The 24162-nt window shown below is 43.3% G+C and overlaps 1 protein-coding gene across 1 annotated transcript; it reads left to right on the top strand.

Moving 5' to 3' along the window:
- The first annotated feature begins 1708 nt into the window (after positions 1-1708).
- On the top strand, positions 1709-22531 carry ANKUB1 (ankyrin repeat and ubiquitin domain containing 1). Its single transcript, XM_077348700.1, has 7 exons — positions 1709-1809; positions 1994-2261; positions 5382-5525; positions 6670-6886; positions 8242-8356; positions 10603-11520; positions 20814-22531. The coding sequence occupies exons 2-7, from the start codon at positions 2172-2174 to the stop codon at positions 20896-20898; spliced, it is 1569 nt and encodes a 522-aa protein (XP_077204815.1). The 5' UTR covers positions 1709-1809; positions 1994-2171; the 3' UTR covers positions 20899-22531.
- The last annotated feature ends 1631 nt before the right edge of the window (positions 22532-24162 follow it).

Consider the following 24162-nt stretch of genomic DNA (forward strand, 5'->3'; position numbering starts at 1 on the left):
GACTGCTGCCTTCACAGCAGAGCATGGCCTGCGGTATAAGAGCGTTGTGAATCTCCAGGTGGAGGCTAGAGGTTTTCCTGCATTATAAGAGATCTCCACATGATGGAAGTCAATTCCCTGGGAGAAAATGGCTGCTTTGGATAGGGTTTCCAACCTCCAGGTGGGGCCTGAGATCTTCTGGCATTAGAACTGATCCCCAGATGACAGAGATTAGTTTTCCATGAGCAAATGGCTGCTTTGGAACGTGGACTATGGCATTATACCACACTGGGATCTTGCCCACACTGGGGGGGTTCCACTCCCCCCCCCCAACTCCAGACATTTCCCAACCTGGACCCGACAGCCCGAGCTTTGGAGAGTGGAGTCTTTGGTATTTAAACCTGCTGAGGCCCCTCCCCTTCCTAGGTTCCATCCCCAAATCTCCAGAGATTTCCCGACCCAGAGCTGCAGCCTTAGCAGTCCGCCATCATGGAGGAGAAAGGAGAGGCTTCCATTGCTGCAGCTGGTAAGGTCATATGTCGCCTGGCCCATAGGCTGTATCCAGCCATCACTGGACATTGCATTAAAGAAATAATTTGCAATTGGATTGTCCTATGTAGTCAAGTCAATCCATTTGTGATTACAACTCTATAGCATATAACCAATAAAATATAGATGCAGCCACACTTAAGCATTTTTAAGTGCCACTAGTTCTAAATGGGAGAGTTAAGAACAAGCTTAAATCTGGCTTTCCGGCCACAGTGGCTTGGATCCAGTGAAATGTCTCCACAGATGGAAAAATGTCTACCTAAGCAGCATGACTTTCTCACCTGCTTTCTCCTGCGACAGACCAAAGATGTCTCCTCAAATGCTGTTCCCCAGGGGCAGGAGGGAGAACTCAGGTAGATCCAAACCAGCAGCACAGTAAATGCTTACAAAGAAGCACATATGTAGATGTTGTTTGGTTTTGCTTTGCTCTGACTGCAGTTTCATTCTGTTTTGCAGGTTTGACTATTTTTACCTTTTATTTATTCACTTATTATACACTTCAGTTCTGCTTAATAGGGACATAAAGTAGCTTAGATAGTCCTCTCACCTCTGTTTTTTCCTTTTGTTGTTGTTAGGTGCAACCCTACAAAGTTGGCTAGGTTGCATATTTGTCTGATTAGCCCAAAGACACTCAATGAGCTTCTACAGCCAACTGGGGATTCTAATCTGGGTCTCTCCCAAACCCTACTCTGATACTCTAACCGCTACACAACACAGGTTACCTTTTATATCATGCCATAGTCATATGTAAGGATAAAGAGACACGCTGAAGTTCATGCCAAAGTTTAACAAATTTAAACCAACGACTTCACATGCTGGTGAAAAAGCAACAGCAGTACATTCAGTCTGCAGGGACATTCATTTTATAGACTCCAGTGAGCTTCCTATTTCAATAGCTGTGAGCAACAAGCATCTTTTCAGACCACAACTCTCTGTACCTTACCCAAGAGAAAACTGGATGTTAAATGGTACGATGCTATTAGATGGCAGCAGGAAACCCCAACTCCCTCTTCTCGTTCTTTTCCTTATTAGATGTCAACTTCTCAAGCAACTGGCCTTTCTGCTTTTTGTGAACAGTACAGTTGGCTCCTGGTCTACAGCGGCCGGGCAAGCACTGTTAACAGGCTTATAGAGTTGTTATGGTAACATGAGCACAGAGACACGATTTGTTTAGAGAAAGTTTTCAGAATGCCACAAGGAGTCAGATGAACAATAACACCCATTTATGTAATGATGCTGAATGGTTTGCTAAGTGCTAGTTGAGCAAAGAAAACTGGTATGGTAAGCTGGAAACGTGCTTGTACATGTTGAAAGCTTGTTCCTGCTTGCCGTGATCAATACATGGCTTAATGGTTTAATTAAGCTTGTTGCTGGAGCGGTGTGTGTGGGGGGTAGGGGTATTATTCCTATGCTGCGCTATTCAGGGAGGTCAGTTTATTGTTTCTGAATCTCTCTGCTGCTACAGAAATCTGGGCCTTTCCTGGCTGCTGTTGGCTTTGAAGAAAAATCTACACATTTACATTGGATATTTACCATCTCCTAAAGACTGGTTGTTCCATGGCTACCATTGTGGGTGCGAGATCTGCGGAGCCTGTAGTTTTATTGGAAAGAGCTTCAAAGAGTTTCTAAGGGCATTTTGCAAAATGAGAGTTTTTGTCGCTTTTGAAGGACTTTATGTATCTTTTGACATTTCATCCAAGGATACTGTAAAAGATGTGAAACTGATGATAAAGGTAAGAACTTGGCCAGGAGTCAGATATCTTTGTTCTTTATAATGTTGACATGATTGTCTTAGCATTTCACTCCATGTGAAAATCTGAACTGGGTCATATGTGCTGCCCCATGGACAATTGCTATAGAAAAGCTTGACTTTGTTGTAAAATAAGGAACTCATTTGTCACTGGATATCATTGCAAACATTTCTTAGTGTAAATCACACCAGAATTGACAGCAGGATTGTTTTAATTCATGACGGTGTCTTTTTTGCCATCTAAATAATATTTCAAAATGTCCAAACAAGCAGTTTCAAATCTATGTTAATATGAGAAAGGATAGTTTAGTTTTGATTGCATGTTGTAAAATAACTGGGGGGTTTTGAGCTGAATCCTTTGGTTCCAGCATGCAAAGGAGAAATCAGTACAAAGTTTGTTTTTTAGACATTACTAGTAAACTGAAAATCAGAAAGTTTGTGGCATCTGAAGTTGATGTATACATAGCAAATGCCTAAGTACAATCAGTTCCATGTGTTTGAAGTTATTGGTTAAATGGCTTGGGGCCAGGATACCTGCAGGATTGTCTCCTTCCACACTGCCTGGTCAACTGTTTAAGATCTGCCTCTTAAGCCCTGCTCTCTGTGCCTTCTGAGATGCTAAGTCCCAGCCAGCTGAGGGTAACTCTAATCATTGGCTGTGTGAGACATGCACAGGTGGCTTGCCACAGCCTTCATCTGGGTACCAAACCCAAGTATTCCCTGTGGGTGGTCTCTCATCCAACTTTTGATTAGGACCAAACCTGTTTAGTTGCGAAATGCTAATAAATTCAGGCCAAGCTGACCTATGTGGGCTGCTGTGGAGATTAGGGATGAGACATATTCTGTGGTGCCTTCTTTGGAATTCTCTCCCACTTGAGGCTCCCCTGGCACTTTCTTTAATGTGTTTTGGCACCAGGTCAAAATACCTATTTTAACCCTGGCTCTTAATTTGGAATTTTATCTTTTCAGCTTTGTGATGGTCTGCTTCTGAGGTCTGTTTTATGGACAGATTTATGCTGTTTATGTCCCTGGTCTTGTTTAATGGCTTGTTGTTTATATTGATAATTTGTCCTTTTAATTATGAGTTGCCTCAAGCATGTGGGCAGAGTTTGATTATGCAAAGAGGAGTCCAGCACCAGGTGCTTTATTAAGAAGAAAAAAACTTTATATAGAAAGAGAGGAGAGAGTCCTAACTGAATGTTGTTTTCATTCACTCTGTTCCGTCTGCTCAGGAGGCAGGCAGGGAGGAAGTGTGCTCAAAGAGCAGGAAGTCTCCAATTGAGGCACTCAGGACACAGAGATTATTTGAAAATGTCTGGAAGATCCTGATCTAAATATGCTAACTACACATCTCCTCTAATACCCCCTGCAGGACATTACCATATTCTGTTCTGTATGCACAGACCTTGCATATTCCTACAAAGCAGGACTCTGAAGAGACAGCATAGAAAAATCCTTACATTAAATACTTGAAACCAATCGCATATTAGTAAAATTAAAAAGGAAATCCCCAAAAGACCTGTAACTTTTCCCTCCCTGACCAGAATCCTGAAAATCTGAAGCAGGTTTACTTTTTAATGGAGCTATTTCATGATATCCGAGTTTCCCCTGATGATGCTGGAATGCAGATCTTTTCACACATAGGCATTCCTGTTGTTTAGGTGCCGCAGTTTTTCTCTGATTTTCCAGAGACACTATTATGTCTCTGGCATTTCTCCATGCTTGCTCAAACTGCCTGTGATTTAATTTGAGGAAGCATGAGAAAACGACAAAGTCATTATAAAAGAACAAGAAATGGAAAATGAGAACATGAGAGGATCAGAGAAAAAACACTGCAGATCCACACTCAAATTGTGGGAAGTCCTTGGGTGAAAAGATTTTCAGATTACTAGAGGCTGACCTCTTAAGTGAAAACTGAAAATTCGGAGGGGAACCTGGAGTATCCTTGGGGGGCACCTGATCACTGACACTCCATAGAAATACTCCTGATTAATTTGATGCTAGCTAGACCTGTTTTGACAGCCCAATCTTTAAACACAATAGAACAATTTTTGGTGATTATGTTGATTCCCTGAAGATATCATCATTTGATGTTGGAGGCGAGTTCTAAGGATGCCATGGACTACCAGTAGACAAAATAAATGGGCTGTAGGTCAGATCAAGTCTGAACTAAGCTAAAATGGCTAAACAAAGGCTATTGCATGTTGGTCACATTATGAGAAGTCGAGAGATGCTGGAAAAGACAATAATGGTATTAAAAGTGGAAGGCAGCAGGAAGGGAGGAAGGGCCAACATGTGATGGATTGACTCAATCAAAGAAGTCATGGCCCGAAGAAGAAGGAGGAGGAGGAGGAGTTGGTTCTTATATGCCGCTTTTCCCTACCCGAAGGAGGCTCAAAGCGGCTTACAGTCGCCTTCCCATTCGTCTCCCCACAACAGACACCCTGTGAGGTGGGTGAGGCTGAGAGAGCCCTGATATCGCTGCCTGGTCAGAACAGTTTTATCAGTGCCGTGGCGAGCCCAAGGTCACCCAGCTGGCTGCATGTGGGGGAGCGCAGAATTGAACCTGGCATGCCAGATTAGAAGTCCACACTCCTAACCACTACAACAAACTGGCTCTCTAGACTGAAAATGTGATCACACAACTGGATTAGTCATAAAATTGTTCATGTAGTAACTCATCGCATGAACACCAACAGTTTTGCCCCCTGTTCTGCCCTGTAAATATATTTCCTAAATTAAGTTGGAATAGTGAGGATTAGGACCATTTTACATAATGCAAAAAAGAGGCTGAACTAACTGCCAGTTATATAGTGTTTTGCATGAAGTACTCATGGAAACAGGTGGTTCTTAAACATTGCAGGCAAGCACCAACAAATTAACACATCCAGACTAACCTGAAAATCTCCCTATAGGTCACACACATATGTCAGTAAAACATGTATATCATAAGTACAAAAAACTTGCACCTAACATGTTAACAATCAAAAAGATCTTCATCAGAGCTAATGGTTGTGGACTGCAATTCTTACTGGTTATTTACCCTGAATGCTGGCTTCTTATTATTTCAGAAGAATCATCTATTGCATTTTGTTTTCTTAAGGATTATTTTCATGTACCTGTCTCTGAAGATAAACAAGGCAGGCGATATTTGGAGTTGATATATGCAGGAGCTGTACTCAAGGACAGCTGGATTATTGCTGATGTAGGAATATCAGTTTCTTCCACAATCAAATGTGTTATTAAGGTACTGTACAGTTCTTTAAAACACACACACACGCACACGCCAACAATACCAACAACACCATGCTGCCTAATTAGCAGAGAAATGTTCTATGCATGCTGCTTCCTGTCTCTAAATTATAGCCTTTGTGGTAGCAATACTCAGCAGTAATCAAAAGCCTCAGACCTTAGCCTGGGAATGGTAACCTTCAAATAATGACTGCAGGAAGGTGTTAAGACAGCATTAATGAATTCTTAGTCTTACCTTTTCTTTGCCGGAAACTTCTAAAGTTCTTATATTTTTTTTTAAAATGTCTTTTAAAAGACAGCGTAGTTGTTCTCAACAGAAATGGAATCTGCCCAGGGAAAGATTTCTGAAACAGTGAGCAGAGATCCAATTAGTAAGCTTATATAAAGGCGAGACTCTGCTTTTGGATTGTCTCTATGACTGAAGCCCTAAGAAAGAAGCTACACCTCCAGCTCTGATTCTCAGCCAGTTCCCTTGCTTAATCTCCTTTGCTGCCCACTTCAGCAATTGAGACTAATTTGGGGGAGGGGGCCTATGAAGCTTCCATAGGTTCGACTTAACTCCTGAATTTCTTGGCAGTCGATTTGCAGGCACAACATCACCATGCCTTATCCAGAGAGAAACAATACAGGACATTATTCATCCTCGTGTACTTTATTTCCTACATTCTAGCATTGGTTTGCTAGGATTATTATTGTTGCTGGCACAGCATTACTAAGGCCACAGAACATGAAAACAAGGAATGGAAGCCAGAGAGCTGCCATCCGTGGCACTGGAAAATCTCCAGTGGGACCAATTTCCTGAGAAAGTGGGCAGAGAATAGAGCAGCATGTACTGTTAGACTGCCTTTACCTTTTGAAAAATATAGCTTGTGCCTGTTTAAAATAATAATAATTAGAAAAATAAAACAACCAAGCAGTGTTCTCCGGAAAACCATTTATTACTATTTTTGTAGCACTATTTAAATAAAGCGTGCTGTGAACAACTGTGGTCTGTGAGGTAGCTCCCTTTTGGTCCCATTTTATAGAGGAGAATTTGAGATGACAGAGGGCGATTTTTAAAAAGGTATTGTTAAAGATTTGTTTTGTGTTGTCTTGTTTGTTCAGTGGGGCAGAGCTTAACTGTTGGGGTTTCCTTGCAGGAAGAAGACAAGCCAGTTTTCTATGTCTACAATACGGTCACCCATGAGCAAGTACCCATTATGGGAAAGATTTACCTTCTTTCGGCAAAGGTTTCCCAGCTGAAAACCCTGGTGACTCTGAAATGTGGCTTCCCAAACAGTATTTATTGTCTCAGGACTCCAGAGGGCAGGGAGATGTATGACTGCAATATCTTGAGTGATTATCAGTTAGATATAGGTATGAGTGTTTATGTATTTTACCTATTTCCCAGAGCGCCTGGATTCTCTTGTTCCTAGAATCATGTGAAATTTAGAAATTGTTATGGGGCTGGATCCAAAGGAGCTGTTTCATTAGGATTGCCATTGTCCAGGTGTAATGGCCTTTCCATTGGCGGGAAAAGGAAGTGCAATCTTTGCAGATTTCTCCCTTCCCATGGCAGGCCCCCACTTTCCCACTCACTCTGTTCTCTAAGGCCTCTTGGCCACTAAGAGCAGAACTGGTGGTGGTGAAGAATGCCATCAAGTCACAGCCAACATGGTGAGCCCATAAGGCAGGGGCTCCTAACATCATGCCTGCCAAAGATCCTTAGGGAGTGGGTGGGGTCAAGTGGGGATTTTTCTGAGGAATAGTTTTGATTGGCTGCTGGAGACTTGATTGTGCAGATTTTAAAAAAAAACTTTTATTTTGCAGCAGCTGCCACCAGACCACAAGACTCAAAGTAAGGTGCGGTAGACGTTTTGTGGCCAGCTCTGCCTCCCGTGGCAGCTATTTTGTGGTTGTGCCCACCACTCTTTGTCAGAATTCCAAAGGTGCCCACAGACTCAAAAAGGTTGGGGGCTCTTGCTGTAAGGTTTTCAAGGCAAGACAAGAACAAAAGAAATTCCGTCTAAACATCCGGAAGAAGTTCATGACAGTTAGAGCGGTTTCTCAGTGGAACAGGCTTCCTCGGGAGGTGGTGGATTCTCCATCTTTGGAAATTTTAAAACAGAGGCTGGATAGCCATCTGATAGAGAGGCTGATTCTGTGAAGGCTTAAGGGGGTGGCAGGTTACAGTGGATGAGCGATAGGGTTGTGAGTGTCCTGCATAGTGCAGGAGGTTGGACGAGATGACCCAGGAGGTCCCTTCCAACTCTATGATTCTATGATTTCCTTTTTCTACAGATAATGGTGTCATGTGTGTCCTTTCATACCTATACCCTTCCAACTCTATGATTCTATGATTCTAGATAGTTTGCCATTGCCTGCTTCTGTGTCATGACCATAGTGTTCCCTGGAAGTCTCCCACCCAAATTTTAGCCAGGATAGCCTGGGCCATCCAGGTCAAGACAGTAGAATTACGGGGGGGTGGGGGTGCTTAGAAAGCTATTGCAGGGAGGAGAGGTCTTACTCTACCACCGGCTTCACTTCACTGGTAGTGCTTGGACTCTTATAATTTTTCCTTAGGGAAACATTCCAACATACAAAATGGTTTTCATGTTGGCTGGCTGGCACTATTTTGCCATATTACTGAACAGATTGGTTCATGACTGTGCAAATGTTATCCATAATAAAGTTAGAAACTGAACTGAATGACTGCAACTTTCTGCTGGCAGGTACTTTGCTTCATCTGGATGTTTGGGATGGATGGAAAGAATTCCTCACGGGATGTCTCTTAGGAAACAAACCTAAGGTCCAGCGCTATCTATCAATGGAAAAACCAGTAATGAAGTAAGGTGACTCATCATCAAACCCTTGAAAATATATTTTCCCTTTTTAGACTGAGCACTTCTGTTCCAAAATGCATCTTATGAAAGTCTGTGCCAGCTTGGCCTATACTAGACAATGTCTTTGACACCCTCCTGTAAAGTGCTGCTCAGGCAAAGGGAAGTGACTCCGATGCAGAGTACCAAGAAACAAACTAAAACAAATCTCCTGTACTTAAGTGGAGTTTGATGTACAATGAAATAATTGGTAGATTTTACAACCCAAAGGGATCTACTGATTTCGGTCTTTACACACCCTGTACATCACCCTGTAGATTACACACGTCTGTACATCTAATAGCTAAGGGCTGGCCTCAGTGTAGATCGATAAATCTGCATGTGGGGTCACTGAGGGCCTTTTCGCACGGGGATCTTTGTTGCAAATTGTTTGCGGAATGAAAAATCGCCATTTAAAATAGTGGAATTCGTCGTTATGCATACCTGCCTTTGTAGTGGAATCAGTTGCGTTTTTTAGCATTTCCCACAGGCTTCCGGTCTCGGCAGAAATCGCTAGAAAGGAAGCGCTATTGCCAAGCTCGTCCCGCCCCTGGCCGTCAAGCAGCCAATGGGCAGCCGTTAGCATGCTCCCAAACAGCCCCTTTCCCTTTAAGAAAGGTTTTTTAAAAAAAAAACAGACCCATAGCAACGAATCTATGTAGATTCGTTGCTACGGAGAGACCCATCCAGCTGCCTAATGTGAGCTGTCGTTTGATTGTATGATTGTTTGCACGCTGCCTCGAGTGATAAAAAAAAATTCCCCCCCCCCTTCTCACGGGCCCGGTTTTCGGCTGAATTTATGTGTAAAAAATAAAGGGACTTTATTTCAGCAAACGGGCTTTTAAGTGGTTTGTGCTTAGTGACTAAAGGTGAAGGACTGAAGCCAGGGAAGCCTCTAAACAGAAAGAGGCTCGCCGGTGCGTTTATCCCCGCTCGCTCGGAGAAAAAAAAATGGCGATCGCTTCGCCGGAAGTTTGGAGGAGAGAGCCAGGGGGAGGGACTTTGAAGAACCAGCAACAATGGTAACGCACAGGTCTTTAGCGCTACTGTTGCAGATTGGTTGCAGGAGTGTATCGCTATCCGGAGGGTGAATCCACTTTTCTGGATTCCCCTGAAAGCGCCACAACGAAGCGCTTTTTGCTGATTGGTTTCAGGATTGTTGCAGATTGTCTACGACGTCGTGGGTTATGGCAAATTAGTAGCGTTTTCAATTAGCAACCATTGTGCTATTTTGAAGCCGTGCGAAATGGCCCTGACTGTTGCCGTATAGAATATAATGGGGGAAACATCAGAATTTTCAGAAAAAATCATACTGAAATTTCTAAAAGCCCTGATTTGGGGGTTACATCCACCCCAAGTTGATAGCAGGTATAGATTTCTCCTCCCTCCAAATAACTCAGAGTTCAAGCAGCCAGTGCAGCCAGGAGCAGGTGAAGAAGGACAGCTGTAGCCTGCTCTGCCTTGATCTCCATGGGGTGCTGTGGGAGGCAGAGAAGGTGGTGGAGTGGGTGGTTATGCAGGGATTGGGAGGTCCAACTAGGTGAGCCAGAACGATGAGGAGGCAGGGATAGGCATTCCAGGACAGGGGGGCACATAGTGGTAGACAAGCAGGAGCCTGATATTGGAGAAGGGAGGGAGCCAGAGGTGTTAGTGGGAAGGAGTAAAATTGGATCCCCCTCCTTGACATGTCTTCGGAGGTTCCTCTTTTGTGTAGAGAAAAGCCAGGCATAAAAACCAACTCTCCTGCCTCTTCTCTTCTTCAGTGCATCAGCAAAGACTTGTTTTTCCCTGCTTCGCATTTCCCTACTTCCCATGTGCATCTTTGGAGGCTCCAAGTCATCCCAATTATATCCACCATTTTTATTTAATGCAGGATGGGAAGACATGCAGGTCTGAGCTGCTCTCTTCATTTTTCTGGCTGAATAGATCCCTGCCAGGAGAGTGAATTTACCTAAATGACACCTGAAACCCAGCATCAGTTCTACACAGAATCTCCTAAGCAGAAATTCAGATCTCATCAGCTATCAAACCAATCTTCACCTCCCACGTATCTGTGATACCTTTGCAAAGATAGCTTTCATTGATGTAACTATATTATTATCCGAATGCCTCTTGGGGCCACTGGGAAAAGTGGGGACAACGCTGTATACGTGCTTTTAAGTTTGTATGTTTGTTTAAAGCTGACTTATTTGTCATTTTCCATTTCTGTTTCAGCTATCAAAAGAGGGTAGCCCTTTATATGGCTGCCTTTTTTGGACACCTCCAGCTTTCAGCCTGGCTCCTGAAACAGGGAGCAAGACCCACTGATCCAGTCGGCGTCCATCCCTACCGTGAGTGGTGTCAAGGCAACCCCCACCCAGACGTAGCAAAGTGTCCAGTCCACGCGGCTGCCGAAGCCGGCCAGCTCATGGTGCTGAAAGCCTTTGTGAATTATAGCATCCTGTGTCTTGAGTGCCAAAATTATGCGGGGCAAACTCCACTGCAATTAAGCATCCAATATAAACATAAGGATTGTGTATTGTACTTAGTCACCAAGATGTGGTCAGTGGTTTCTTACCCCAGTTTTTCACTTCCCGTGAAAATCTACATTAAGTTAAAACTGTGGCTTCTGAAGGCTCAAAATAACATCTGTAGGATGAAGCGACACAACCAGACCGCCGTCTTCAGGACACGAGTCGGAGACGTTGTCCTTGTGGATGGTTTTACAAGGCCAAAAATGACTTCAAAAGGTTTTCATCAAGCCGCGGTCAAGGACGCTGGCCACAAACAACAACATTTAAGTAACCCATTCCAATGCAGGCAGGGGGCATGTTGCTTGAAGGCTTCAGAGGAGAACCGAGAAGGGCTGAATCTCAAATTACCTCCACTGGGAGATGCGAACAAGAGCACAAGCACACCTCAGCAGAAAAAGAGAAGCAGAAAGAAGGCTGTGCCTCTTGACAATGAAGAAAATATGGACCAAAATATGTGCTTAGCAAGAGTTCCCCTGCCCCCTATTTCAATCCTCAAGCCTCCTCACTATTATTTCATCCCTGATGCAAAGTTTCTGCTAAACTCTTCTTTGGAGTCATTCTCAGAACACCATGGAAGAACTCCAAGGGAGAATGCAATCTACTACTTAGCTCTTGCCAGGTACTTCTCTATATTTACCCAGGGTTAGCAATTGGTTTAAGTACAATGCAAATCAGTTAAGCAAGCCAATATCTCATGGAGGTTCACAGTTTACCTGTTCTACCAGAAACCACCTGCCAACCACAAGCCTGATTGGGCAAGGGTCTTGGCCAATTTTCCGAATCACATGGCAGGTGCCCCATCAGAGGTGCCCAGGTTGCCCAGTAGGGTGTCCCAGCAGGACCCGGAGTTCTCCCAGTATTACAGCTAATCTCCAGATGACAGAGATCAGTTCTCCCAGAGAAAATGGCTGCTTTGGAGGGGGGACTCCATGGCAGGATACCCTGCTGAGATCCATCTCTTCTCCAAACCCTCCCCTCCCCAGGTGCTACCCCCAAATCTCCAGGAATTTCCCATAGCAGCATGGGCATCCCTAAACAGTGCTCAGAAGAGGCAGAGCCATAGGTGGCTCCCAAGCCACTGACTATCATTGTATCTTGTATCTTGTATTGTTAAAAATTGTATCTTGTATTTTTTTTTTTAATGTTGCTCTCAAAAGTAGCGAAGCATGGTGGAAAATTTTCCAGCACTATATTTTCCCATGGAAGGGACCACAATATTCCATTGACCTATCTTAGTATTTGCACATTAAATTTCTTTTTTAAATGAACTGAAAAACATTGTGGATCAGATTGAGGGTCTCACAGTGAGCTTCCCTTTCAACCGTCCCGCTAAATAACGAATCTACTTTTTATACTTCTCAGGGTGGTAAATGCAGTAGAGGGGCTGGGTGCAAGAGCTGCTAACAAACTCCCAAAAAAGGTAGCCTATATACTCGCGGCATTGGGGGGGGGGGGAATGACAAACTGACTTTCCATTTTCTGAAATTTTTAATTTTTTTTGTTCCATATATGTCTGTGAGTAAGAGAAGTAAGAACAAAACTGAATCTTCAGTAATTATAGGTTTACCAATTATAATTCACAGTGGGAGAGAGTTCTTGTGGGAAGATGAAGAATGTCACTAATGGGCAGCTGGTGCCCCCGTGTGGCTCTGCATGTTTAAGGTTTAAAACAAAAGCTGCATCCAGCTGAAGGGATTGAACAAAGATGTTTATCTCTCTTGATCCCAAGGACAGTGGGCAACCATAGGAAACTGCAAGGAGATGGACAGAATTACTAACCAGGAGTAAATCTAAAGAAAACAAGTAAATGGACAGGGTTGCCAACTCTGATATGGCTATTTCTGGAGATTAGGGAGCCTTGCCTGGGAGGGCAGGAGCCTTGCCTGCATTCCAAGGCTGCTGTTTCTAACTGGGGAGCTGATTTTTGTGATCTCGAGATCAGCTATAAGAACTCTAGCCTCCACCTGGAGGGCAGCTAACTTATCTGGGTAATAAGGTGACTTGGGCCCTCTTTGATGGGGTGAGAGGGGTGGGATGAATAAACAAGCAAACATGTAATCAGTATAATAAAAATCAGGGCTACTCTGGTAGAATAGTCTCTGTTTATTAATCGCATGAGTGTCTCAGCCCAATGGGATGAACATTTACAGAGAAGTAAGCCGAAATTAGTTCAATGGATAAGCATCAAATATAGCAGCCTTTTCAGTGATTGGTCATTGACAGGGCAACCCTCTATAGAGTTAGATCACAGTAATCCTGCACTGAAAGTCTGCATAGGTTGTGCAGCTAAGAAACAAGGTTTCAGAAACAGATGTTTTATTAATTTTTACTGTTGCTGGACTCTAGACATTTTACATTGTGAATTTTATTGTGTATGTTTAACATGGTCTTGTGAACTGCCCTGACCCCATTGTTGGGAAGGGCGATATATAAGCTTAACAAATAATAACAATTAATAAATAATAGTACGTAGAGGGGAAATCTTTTTAGAGAATACAAGTGGGAAACACACAAGACTTATTCACCCCATTGTGAATCTAGGCCCCACCACCTACCTGTAGCAAAAGCTATTGTATCTGGGAGTTGCTTTGAACTCAAGAGCAGCTCCTGGCATCCTCCACCCATGGCTGGGCCCAAAAGCTCTCTGTGAGTCCTCTACCGCACAGCTAGGCCCAGAGTGGTTCTGCCATGGCAGCCAGGCAGGGAGTGGCCCCCAGCCTCTATGCAGGTGTGGCCAGCCCAGAGCCCCTCCCAGTGTTCCTTTCTGCTGCCAGATCTGGGGCCTCTTCCGGCGTCCACCACAGCAGTAGCCAGGCACCAAGCCACTCCCAGAGTCCACTGCTGCTGCAGCCAGCCTCATACCCATTCCTGGCATTCTTAACTATGGGTGGCCAGACCTGGAACTGACACCTGCAGTGGCAGCCACGGCCATCCTAACTGCATGCACAGACAATGCTTAAAAAATAAATAAAGGAATTTAAATCTTTATCTTTATTTGAAACTTTTCAAAAATTTTCTGCAAACCAGGGGGAACATCCCAAGTTTGCAGAAAAATACGCTAGTGTTGGTGTGGCTCCAATCCGTGGGTTTAAGTGTGTACAGAGAGGGTGCACATGTCGTTATCAGATATATAGATACACATTTGTCAAAGCGGACATTGTCTTAGCAGAGGTATCCCCCCTTTTCTCATATATAATGGAGTACCTCTTCAGAGTGCTGTACCGTTTTTAGAAGTATCTGTGTGCTATGAAGAGGCATTATACATATACATGCACACAAGCTATAAACCTTGTTTATATAAAATTTGGGTTATTTTAGTCCATCGTTGACTAAAAAATGCCCCAACTAAGTAGGCAGGAGGATTTTTTTTAATTACTCAGTGCAGCTCTAATGTAAATGATGTTACCTTTTGTTTTCTGCCCGGCCATTCATGCCTGAGATCTGGAGTGAGCAGCACTCTGAGACCTGGCTTGGGTCCTGAGGTGCAGCAGCAGCAGCAGCAGCAGACTCTCCAACAGAGCAGCTTATGTGTCCATGGAAAAGGAGGAGGGATATTTGTCCAGTCTCCCCCTTCTGCCACACAAAGGTAGCCAGAAAGTTACCTTCTTCTAGAGCAGGGGTAGTCCCCTGTTCTAGAGTCTGGGCTGGTCAAACTGTGGTTCTCCAGATGTCCATGGACTACAATTTCCATGAGCCTCCGCCAGCAGCCCCTATATTTTATCTGGTACATATTCCAACTTTTCAAGTTTCTAGTTCCCCAGTTTCAGAAGGGGTTTTAGGTGGGGTTGAACCCTTCTTAAAGGCCACCTTCTTAACATAGAGCCTTCAAGTGCTGTACTTAAAAAAAAAACTCTACAAGAAGCTAAAGAGAAGATATTTGATGGGAGGACTCTTGCATATTCTAATGCTCCAGGCTTCCTTGAATTCTAAGGCACAGAATAGCCTGCACTAACCTCTCCTCCTGCGAGGAGCCTTTCCCTGGTTTCTAGCAGGGCAGGTGTTAGAGGTGGAAAAGGTTGGCAATAAATGTAGGGAATGTAAAACAACCAACCAACCAGAACAGCCCCATGTATTCTATGCCAGACATCTATGTCTGTTGAGTGGGCAGCAAATGCCACGGATTTCATTAAGATGTTCTTTCAGTGGTATATGACTGGATCAGTGTTAGACATTCAGCCCCTTTCCAACAGTAAGGAAGGCTGGTGAAGGTGAGCCTAAAGCGAGGTCTGGGGTGAGGTAGACTTCCTTTATGTTGTGTTAATTTGTTTGCTTGTGGCCAAACCTCCATCTTGGTTCCCCTAAAATCTACTCCCAGCACTGGTGGATTTCCCCCCAGCATATGAAGGGATCTCTGTTAACAGAAGCAAAGAGGCATGGAAGAAGAGGCTCTGTAACATACCTGGTCACTCCTAGGCTGTTGTGGGGATCTTGGTGCATGAGTGCCGGTCTTGGGCATTTTTATAGCTGAAGCAAAAACGAAGAAGTCTGGTCTTTCTGTTCCAGTCTGAAGCACAGGGATGGAGCACATATTGTCTTGCGATCTGCAGTCCACGCTTCCATCCCCCGTTTGCACAATCTAGGCAAAAAGTTCATCTCATGGTACAATACTTTCTGGACTATACCATTTCAAACAGCAGGATTTGTGTGTGTGTGTGTGTGTGTTTGAATGCTTTGCCTGGAAAAGGAAATTCTACACTCAGCTTCTCAGGCTAAAACTATTCTTCCTGGCATCTATGGGTTTGCTTGTGTGTGTGCTTGTGCGTGCACATGTCCCTTCAGGAAGGTTTTTCCCCCCCATTTACTTGGAAAAAACATTCAGACCTTGGATCTTCCCCCCTGCAGTCTGAAGTGGTGCCATTCAGGAACAAAGTTACCATGTGATGAAGGGTGTTTGCAGCAGGTACTTTCTACCTGCTTCACTTTCATCGGGCTCCATGTCTGGATGCTTAGAATGCAGAACGAGGGTACAAGGCAGCCCCAGCACCCCAGAGCTCTCTGTCATAATAAAAGGATATAAAGAAACACAGCAAAACCACTGTCATTCAAAGTGCATTGTGAATAACAATTCCCATGCAATTGTTCTCAAGAGTTTATAAATCTGTTTGGCGGATTCGTTGGACAACTGCCGTGTCGTTTGATATGCTGTCAAAACAGCAAGTGTTGTTAATTACCCGCAGAACAGCTGGAGCTTTGAAGCTCCATCGCTCTCTTTTTGGCAGCAGAACTAAAAAACTTTTCTGGCCACATGAGGCAACAGCCAGTGTACTGGGGAAGAACTCATAAAGAGATCAACAAAAAGAAGTTGTCAGCAAATTTCTCCATGGCTGTTGCACGAGAAGAAAACAAGCAAAGCAAACAGAAATTTTAGGGTATGTGCTTTGAGGGTATGTCCATCCTCTGGGAATGTAGGGCAATTTAATGTTTGCATCACTGCGATGGCTTTCCTGGTGGTCATAAACCGACAATAGGTGATGTGAAGTGTACGAGCAAACAGTCCCAGAACAAAATTAGCTTGGACCAGTCACACACTCTCTCCCTAACCCACCTCCCAGGGTCGTTGTGAGGGTAAAGTAGAAAAGAGGAAAACACTGTCAGCTGCTTTGGGTCCCAGGGGTGAGAAAGGCAGGCTATAAATGGAGGAAACGCATAAATAAATGTTAATGCAGCAATCAGAAGGAAAAAAGGTTGGTGATCTGGACCCCGTCTATCTGTAACGAAAATATATTTTCCATTTGAGGCCAACTTTGCTTTCTATATAGTTAAGAATTACCTTGGCTCAGGATAGCCTGATTTTGACAACTCTCAGAAGCTAAGCAGGGTTGGACTTGATTAGTACTTCGATGGGAGCCAATGGCCCTTTCCACCACCAAGAATGAGTGACCTTTCATCCTTGTGAAAGTCATTTCACAATTAATTCCCAAGAAAAGTTAATCCAGTAAGATCTGTTCATTAATTGACTGGAACAATCATCTACATTTAGGTTTCATTCCGCACAAGTCAATGACGGCATGATTGCAGTGTATTATTCACTCAGTCATTATGTCACTAACTTGGATCCTTTCAGTCCATTCTCGGTTTCAGTTTTGCATTTGTGTTTGTTTTTCTTGGTTGCCGCAGAATTGAAGTCTCTCTCTCTCTCTGCCCATGTCGAGGAAACTGCACTGTTGTTATTCCACCATTTCTGTGAGAGAAACAACATTGACATGTGGTGCTACATGCAGCCAGAGAATCCGTGATCGTTTCCCTTCCAGTTCAGTCCTGCTACTTTGCCAGCTGGCTTCTCTCTGTGCAGGGTGGTTCCATCTCATCTCAGAGCTTTATATTTTTAATTTCTATTTTTAAAACCTTTATCTTGCCTTTCTCCCAGGATCCAAGGCAACTAACTGGTCAAGATTTCATTTATTTTAGAAGTCATTAGCGCTGCAATAACTTTGCTGCCTGGTATCCTATTGCTCTTCTTTCTGGTTTGTTTTGATTTGATTTGGTGTTTTATCTCTGACTTAAAATTATTATTTTTAATTTTATCATATTTTAATATTGCCCTCCCTTGGGGCACAGGGCGGTTTACAGCAGGGGTAGTCAAACTGTGGCCCTCCACATGTCCATGGACTACAATTCCCATTAGCCCTTGCCAGCAAATGCTGGCAAATGCTGGCAAATGCTGGCAGGGGCTCATGGGAATTGTAGTCCATGGACATCTGGAGGGCCACAGTTTGCCCACCCCAGGTTTACAGCATGAATTCACAGTTCACCAATCCCACTGTAATATTGTTGTTGTTGTTGTTATGTGCGAAGTCGTGTCCGACCCATCGCGACCCCATGGACAATGATCCTCCAGGCCTTCCTGTCCTCTACCATTCCCTGGAGTCCTTTTAAGTTTGCACCTACTGCTGCAGTGACTCCATCCATCCACCTCATTCTCTGTCGTCCCCTTCTTCTTTTGCCCTCGATCACTCCCAGCATTAGGCTCTTCTCCAGGGAGTCCTTCCTTCTCATGAGGTGGCCAAAGTATTTGAGTTTCATCTTCAGGATCTGGCCTTCTAAAGAGCAGTCAGGGCTGATCTCCTCTAGGACTGACCGGTTTGTTCGCCTTGCAGTCCAAGGGACTCGCAAGAGTCTTCTCCAGCACCAGAGTTCAAAAGCCTCAATTCTTTGACGCTCGGCCTTCCTTATGGTCCAACTTTCGCAGCCATACATTGCAACTGGGAATACCATAGCCTTGACTAAACGCACTTTTGTTGGTAGGGTGATGTCTCTGCTTTTTAGGATGCTGTCTAGATTTGCCATAGCTTTCCTCCCTAGGAGCAAGCGTCTTTTAATTTCTTTGCTGCAGTCCCCATCTGCAGTGATCTTGGAGCCGAGGAAAATAAAATCTGTCACTATCTCCATTTCTTCCCCATCTATTTGCCAGGATTAGGACTGTAATATTGGTACCATACAAAGAAGTTGAACTCAATAACACGTGTTAATACTATAAACATGTAAACGGTTAACTAGATAACTGCATAAGGCAAACTGTTGCTTGATGGAGTGGCCAGACTCAGGGTCACCTTGTGCAGTCTCTGATGGGTGTATCTGGTGGCAGGGAGGGGTTCTGGAGGGCCCCAGTCGATGGAGTTGTTTCATTGGCCTCAGTCGAAAGCTTGGTAGAAGAGCTCTGTTTTGCATTATGGCTCACAAACATGACTGGGAAGACCAACACGGCTGCTCATTGGAATCTATGACTGGGAAGGCAACAGAAAGGGCAGTGGCATGTCAAAGAGACCTAGATTTCCGCAAGTGGGCAGTGTCAAGAACCCGTGACAAAAAGAAAGGATGGTGGTTAATGCTCCATGTCTGCATGAAAAATTAAGGGGACTGCGTGCAGTCCACCAGTGTAAATCCACCAGTGTAAATCCATCCATAGATCCACCAGTGTAAATATATAGCATGGACAACTTTATAGAGACAAGGCCAGGTATGGAACTTGCACTAGTCATATTTATCACAATAGTTTGGTCTGCAGTAAAAGGGCAAGATTTCAAGTCTAGTAGCACTTAAGACGGACACGATATTCAGGGTACAAGCTTTCAAAAGTCCAAATTCCCCTAATCAGATACTTAACTGTAAGAAAGCAACAGTCTTTGTACTTTAATCCTGCTTCCCCTGTACATGGTTACTGTTAGCAAGCCCTTTATGGACATGATCCTGCCAAAGTAAAGTATTAACATCAATTTAAGTCAGTATGATCTGAAACTTACCAACAGTGGCTGGCCCTTGTCCTGTTTATTTCCTATTAAAATGAGAATCTATACTATTTGTCTAATCCCCCACTCATAATCCTCATCCGGTGGGAACAACTTGTCCTTACAAAGATCTCTTTCTGCAACACTTCTCCCCTTCCTCTCTCTGACATTCACGTCTCTTATCAGCCAGACCAGCAGAGACCTTGGAGAGCTGTCATTAGATACCGTTGTTTCCAATGTTCTTGAAAAATAGTTATGGGTTAGGTTGCCAACTCTGGCTTGGGAAATTCCTGGTGGTTAGCGGGCAGAGTCTGGGGAAGGGAGGGAGATCAGCAAGGATGTGAGCCCACCAATTCTCTCCTACCCAATCACCATTTCCTCTAGGAGAACTATCTCTATAGTATGGAGGTCAGTTATAATTCTGGAAGGTAGTAGCCTCAGCTATGGCATATGGCACGAGTCCTCATGGTTCTTGCTCATGGATGCCATGATGTCCGCTAATAACCTTTTCTGGAGTCCACCAAGTATTTTTAGAACATGGGTGTGGTTAGTTGGGGCTATGCCCCAGCAGAGCTTCTGTGGCGATCTGATTGGCTATGCAGATTTTTTTAAAGCTTTCAGCACAAGCTGTCAGCACAGTGTTTTATTCTTTCTCTTCTTTCCTGGGGACTTTTAAAAAATTGTTTTCCTGTCTCCTGGATTTGGGCTTCCTGTGTACGGCCATTTTGTGCAATGGCCATTTTGTAGTTGGCTTCGCCTCCCACAGAAGCTGTTTTTTTATTGTGCTCATCACTTTGTGTCAGAATTTCCAAGGAGCTCACAGGGTCAAACACACTGGGAACCTCTGGAGTAGGGGCAAATTTTATAGGGTCTGCAGAGCTGTGAAGAGAAGGGTAACCACCCCACTCCTCCTGCTTTTCCATGTGAATTGCTACTGCTATCTATCCTGACCGGAAATGCATTTGTTATCTAGATTCTCCCCAACCCCACAATTCTGTCTACCGACTTCTGGCCATCTGCTGCGCTCATGTCTCAAACACTCTCTAAGCACATCTCCATGATACAACACCCCTTTCTTCCTTCAAGCTCCAGGTCAAAAAACAATGCCCAGCTCTGCCATGAGAACTCTGATTTAAGCCTCTTCATTTTTCTTCCCAATTACAATGAAGCCCAAATGCAGGTTAATACTTTGGCTCACATTCCTGCCATGTTTCCTTTGCCGTCTTCAGAGTGCAGAATTCCAGGGGCAGGGTTAATTCTGAACAGTTCTTGTGGGGTTTTAGAAACACATTGTTATTATACTTTGAATAGCTAGCAGCTTTTCAAGCTGGCTGTCATTTTTATCCACTTTTTGGATTGCAACTCACCCCCAGGAATCTGTAGTACTATGGAATACAAATATTTTAATCATAAATTATTATTATTAATAATAATAATAATAATGTCATTTACTGAAAAGATGTCATCCTGCTACATCATTATTGCATAGTGACATTAATAGACTTTTTAAACTATGATTGATAGACATAAGGGTCTGATAGTGCCATTCTGAACAGAATTATGCTCTTCTAAAACCATTGATTTCAGTGAAATAGTACCATTTTGTAACTCTTCTTAGGGTAGGACTGTTAATCTCTGCTCCAATGACGACTGGGGAAAGTAACAGACTTTGTATTGTCTCTTGCAGTGCATTTAAAGAGAAACCTTGGCTTCAGCAACTGAGCATCGCAAGAACCCTAGCAAAAAAAAGTATCTGCAAACCTGTGTGGTGAACAAACCCAGATTTAAGTTTGCGGATCCAGTAAATGATCCATCTAGAAATTAAAACGGACATTCGGCCATATTCAGCGAAGTTGGTATCCTAAGGACACTTGTACAATGAGCAAATCTCATTGTATAACCATGGGCTTACTTCTGAGTAGAGCTGTGTAGTTTGGCTCCCCCAGTATTCTTTTTCCTCTGTGAAACAATTCCCAGAGAGTTTTTAACAAACATGATTAATAATGTCATACATTTTCAATGAGTAATATAACAGAATTTGAATTGCACTGCATTTTGAGTATTTTAATTGTTTTAATGTTCATTTGTATTAAGCTATGTTGTAAACTGCCCTTAACTGGCTTGCTGGGAGGGTTGGTCATACACATCCAATCATCATATATATCATAAATAAATCAATAGATAAATAAATATTATATAACACATGACCGTGAATTTGGGGGGTGGTTCTTCACAAGTCTGTGATCATTATGGTCCTAAAACAAGCTGGTATTAATTTTGCATGCTACTGAAAATAAATTTTCAATAACTGAATGTAATCGGAATACAGAAGAGTCAACTTTATTACATTTGTAAAGAAAGAGTATTGTTTGCACAACATGGCAAGAGAACAGATGAAAACCAAGGCTTAAGCAAAGTCTGGAGATAAAAACAGGCCCCCACTGGATATGTAACCCTCAGGACTTGGGGAGAGGGGGTTAGCCAAGCGGGGCCAGAGTCAGAAGATGAAGGTTAGCAGAGTCTGTTTGGCTGGAGAACCGGATAAGCTTTTCTGAGCTTGTCACGTTGTCTAAGCAATTGGAAAATTATGTGTCTGAAAAGTTAATTAGTAAAAGGGAGGAATTAAATTTTATGTAACTGGTCTTACTGTTGTAATTAGATTGTTATTTAAGGGCTATATGTCTTTCAAGCTGCAGATTGTAGCCTGGTTTCTGTGTTGCCCAACATGTTGGAACTGAAATTCCTTTTGAAAAAGGAGCACATAACAAAGATCCAATGTTAAGTTGGACTTGAGAAGCTGGACTCTCCCCAAAGTTTTTGCAAGCAAGAACCAGTTGCTTAACTGAACTCAAAGAGACTATCTGCTGCAAGTCTTTGCTGACTGTTATATCAATGTGATTAACAGTATAACTCTTTGTTGTATTGCTCTTTGTAGCAAGAGGTTATGAGTCAAAGAAATTCTGTTTCACATTAATTTGTCTTGCAAGTTCTGTTCTTGATTTATTGCCATTGAACTCATGCAGGCACATGGTTAATATGCAAATATTAGATTCCAGCATTTTCTAATGCTAATAAGTATCTTTTCCTTTATTGCAACAGCGGTTCTTGTGTATTTTTGCCTTGAGGATTTTTTTTGCCAGTACTTTTTTTGTGTGTTTTGCCCTAGACCAGTCTCATACTGCATGTTATCCCCTAAGCTGGAACCCACAACTCTAACCCTTGACCTGGCCCATCAGGGGCCTGAAAAAATCACTGCTTTTGCTGCTTGCTTGTATCTTCTAAAACTGGGGTAGAAACAGTCTGAATACGCTCCCAGCCAAGGCAGTGATTTGTCCCACCTATTTTTTAAAAATATGCCTTTCAATTTCATGACATTTTTATCACAGGAAGTTTGAATGCAATTCCGTACCCATTAAATTTAGTGAAATGCTTACCTTTGGTTGTCATTATATTCCGGTCGCTCCGCATGACGCTGCCAACATCCAGTGTCCAGATAGCAAACTGCTTGCGACATCCTCCATTTTAAAGCACTAGTTGGGGGATTGCATAGAGTGGATTCTCCAACTTAAAAAGCTACAGGAGAGCAACCAGCAGGCCACCAGTTAAAGAAATGTGTGGAGGCAAAGAAGCGCTACCCCTGCCTCCACTGTCCTGCCCTCACACCCGCCTCCATCTCCCATCTTCCAGGGGACAGGAAGTGCTTTTTAAAAATTAAGAGCAGCCTGGAACAACAAATATGTGGACAAGTGTCCAGGTGATGCCAAAAATAGTTTTCTCCCAAAGTCGTAACATAAGACATGCCTCTATAAAGTCCCCCCCTCCCAAGTTGGTTGCCAGGATTGATTAACAGGCGAAAGAGAATCATTATAAAGTGCATTGCTCTCTTCCGCCATTTCCAGCAGCACTTGTGGAGTGTAAGAAGCACGAAAAGGTGACGAACAAGAGTGAAACAGCAAGAAGGTATAGAGTGGCCGGGAGGAGCAATAATGTTCACCGCTATGCCATTCAGCTGGTGTAACGCTACTTTTAATGATGTGCGGAAATGCCACCTATATCCCTTTTTGAATTCCTATGGTTGTGAATATGGTAAAGTGTTGAAGAGCAACTGAAGGAAATGATTCATTTAAGGAAGGCATTCATTAGGTAGAAGCTTCTGAACTGAGAATGTGGCATTCCTTAGAGCAGGCTTTCTCAACCAGGGTTTTATGAAATCCTGGGATTTCCTGACGGCCCTTGAAGGGTTTCCCAAATAGGTTGGAGTTAATTTTTTAAATATATTTTTAAAATTTGATAAACTTTTATTGGGTGATATGACCGCATATAGTACTGCTGATCAACCCCCACTTCCCAAATGGCCAATGATGTGCCTGAAGGGGGTGGGAAGAGGGGCCCTGGGTGGCATGTACACAGCTATGCTTCCCAACCATATTCTTCCTGATCACACTACTTCTGGGGTTTCTCGAAGCCTGAAGAATATTCCAGGGGTTTCTCAATGATAAAAAAGTTGAGAAAGGCTGCTTTAGAGGCAATGTGGGATGGCTTCGAAGAGGCTGATGAAAAATAATCTGTTATTCAGCATAGTTTGGATCATATCTAAAATTTCCACAAGTGTGGGGTGGGTGGATTTTTGTCAATTCCTCCAAGGTAGCTCCAAAGGCTTCCTACCATGCTGCTCCCTCCTAAATAGTTAGAGGGATCAGAGGCCTCCTGCAAGGAGGGAGGTGGGGGGAGATTAGCAAAAATCTCCTCCTTGCACCTGAGGAAATGCTAGGCAGCATCCAAGCTGATATCCAAGTCATTTCCTATGGTACTATTAATGAGACCCACACAGGCTCGATGTATTTTTCCTGGGACTTAAAGTAAAAACACATTAGACCTATGAAAAGTATATTAAAAAACAGCCATTAAAGCACAGCTATGTCACTTTCTCAGAAATACTAACAAACAGAATATTCATATCTATGTTGTTGACCTCAGATCTTCCCACACAAAGCTTTGTCTCAACAAAATCTTCTTTGAATAACCACAGACCTCCC

The sequence above is a fragment of the Paroedura picta genome, chromosome 8 (genome assembly GCF_049243985.1).
Source record: "Paroedura picta isolate Pp20150507F chromosome 8, Ppicta_v3.0, whole genome shotgun sequence".
NCBI classification, from domain to species: domain Eukaryota; kingdom Metazoa; phylum Chordata; class Lepidosauria; order Squamata; family Gekkonidae; genus Paroedura; species Paroedura picta.

Bases quoted from the DNA above. Each gene is read 5' to 3' on its own strand.
- ANKUB1 (XM_077348700.1), top strand. From the start codon at position 2,172: ATGAGAGTTTTTGTCGCTTTTGAAGGACTTTATGTATCTTTTGACATT. The intron at 5,526-6,669 runs GTACTGTACAGT...GTTTCCTTGCAG, and splicing joins CAATCAAATGTGTTATTAAG to GAAGAAGACAAGCCAGTTTT. The intron at 11,521-20,813 runs GTACTTCTCTAT...TGTCTCTTGCAG, and splicing joins TACTACTTAGCTCTTGCCAG to TGCATTTAAAGAGAAACCTT.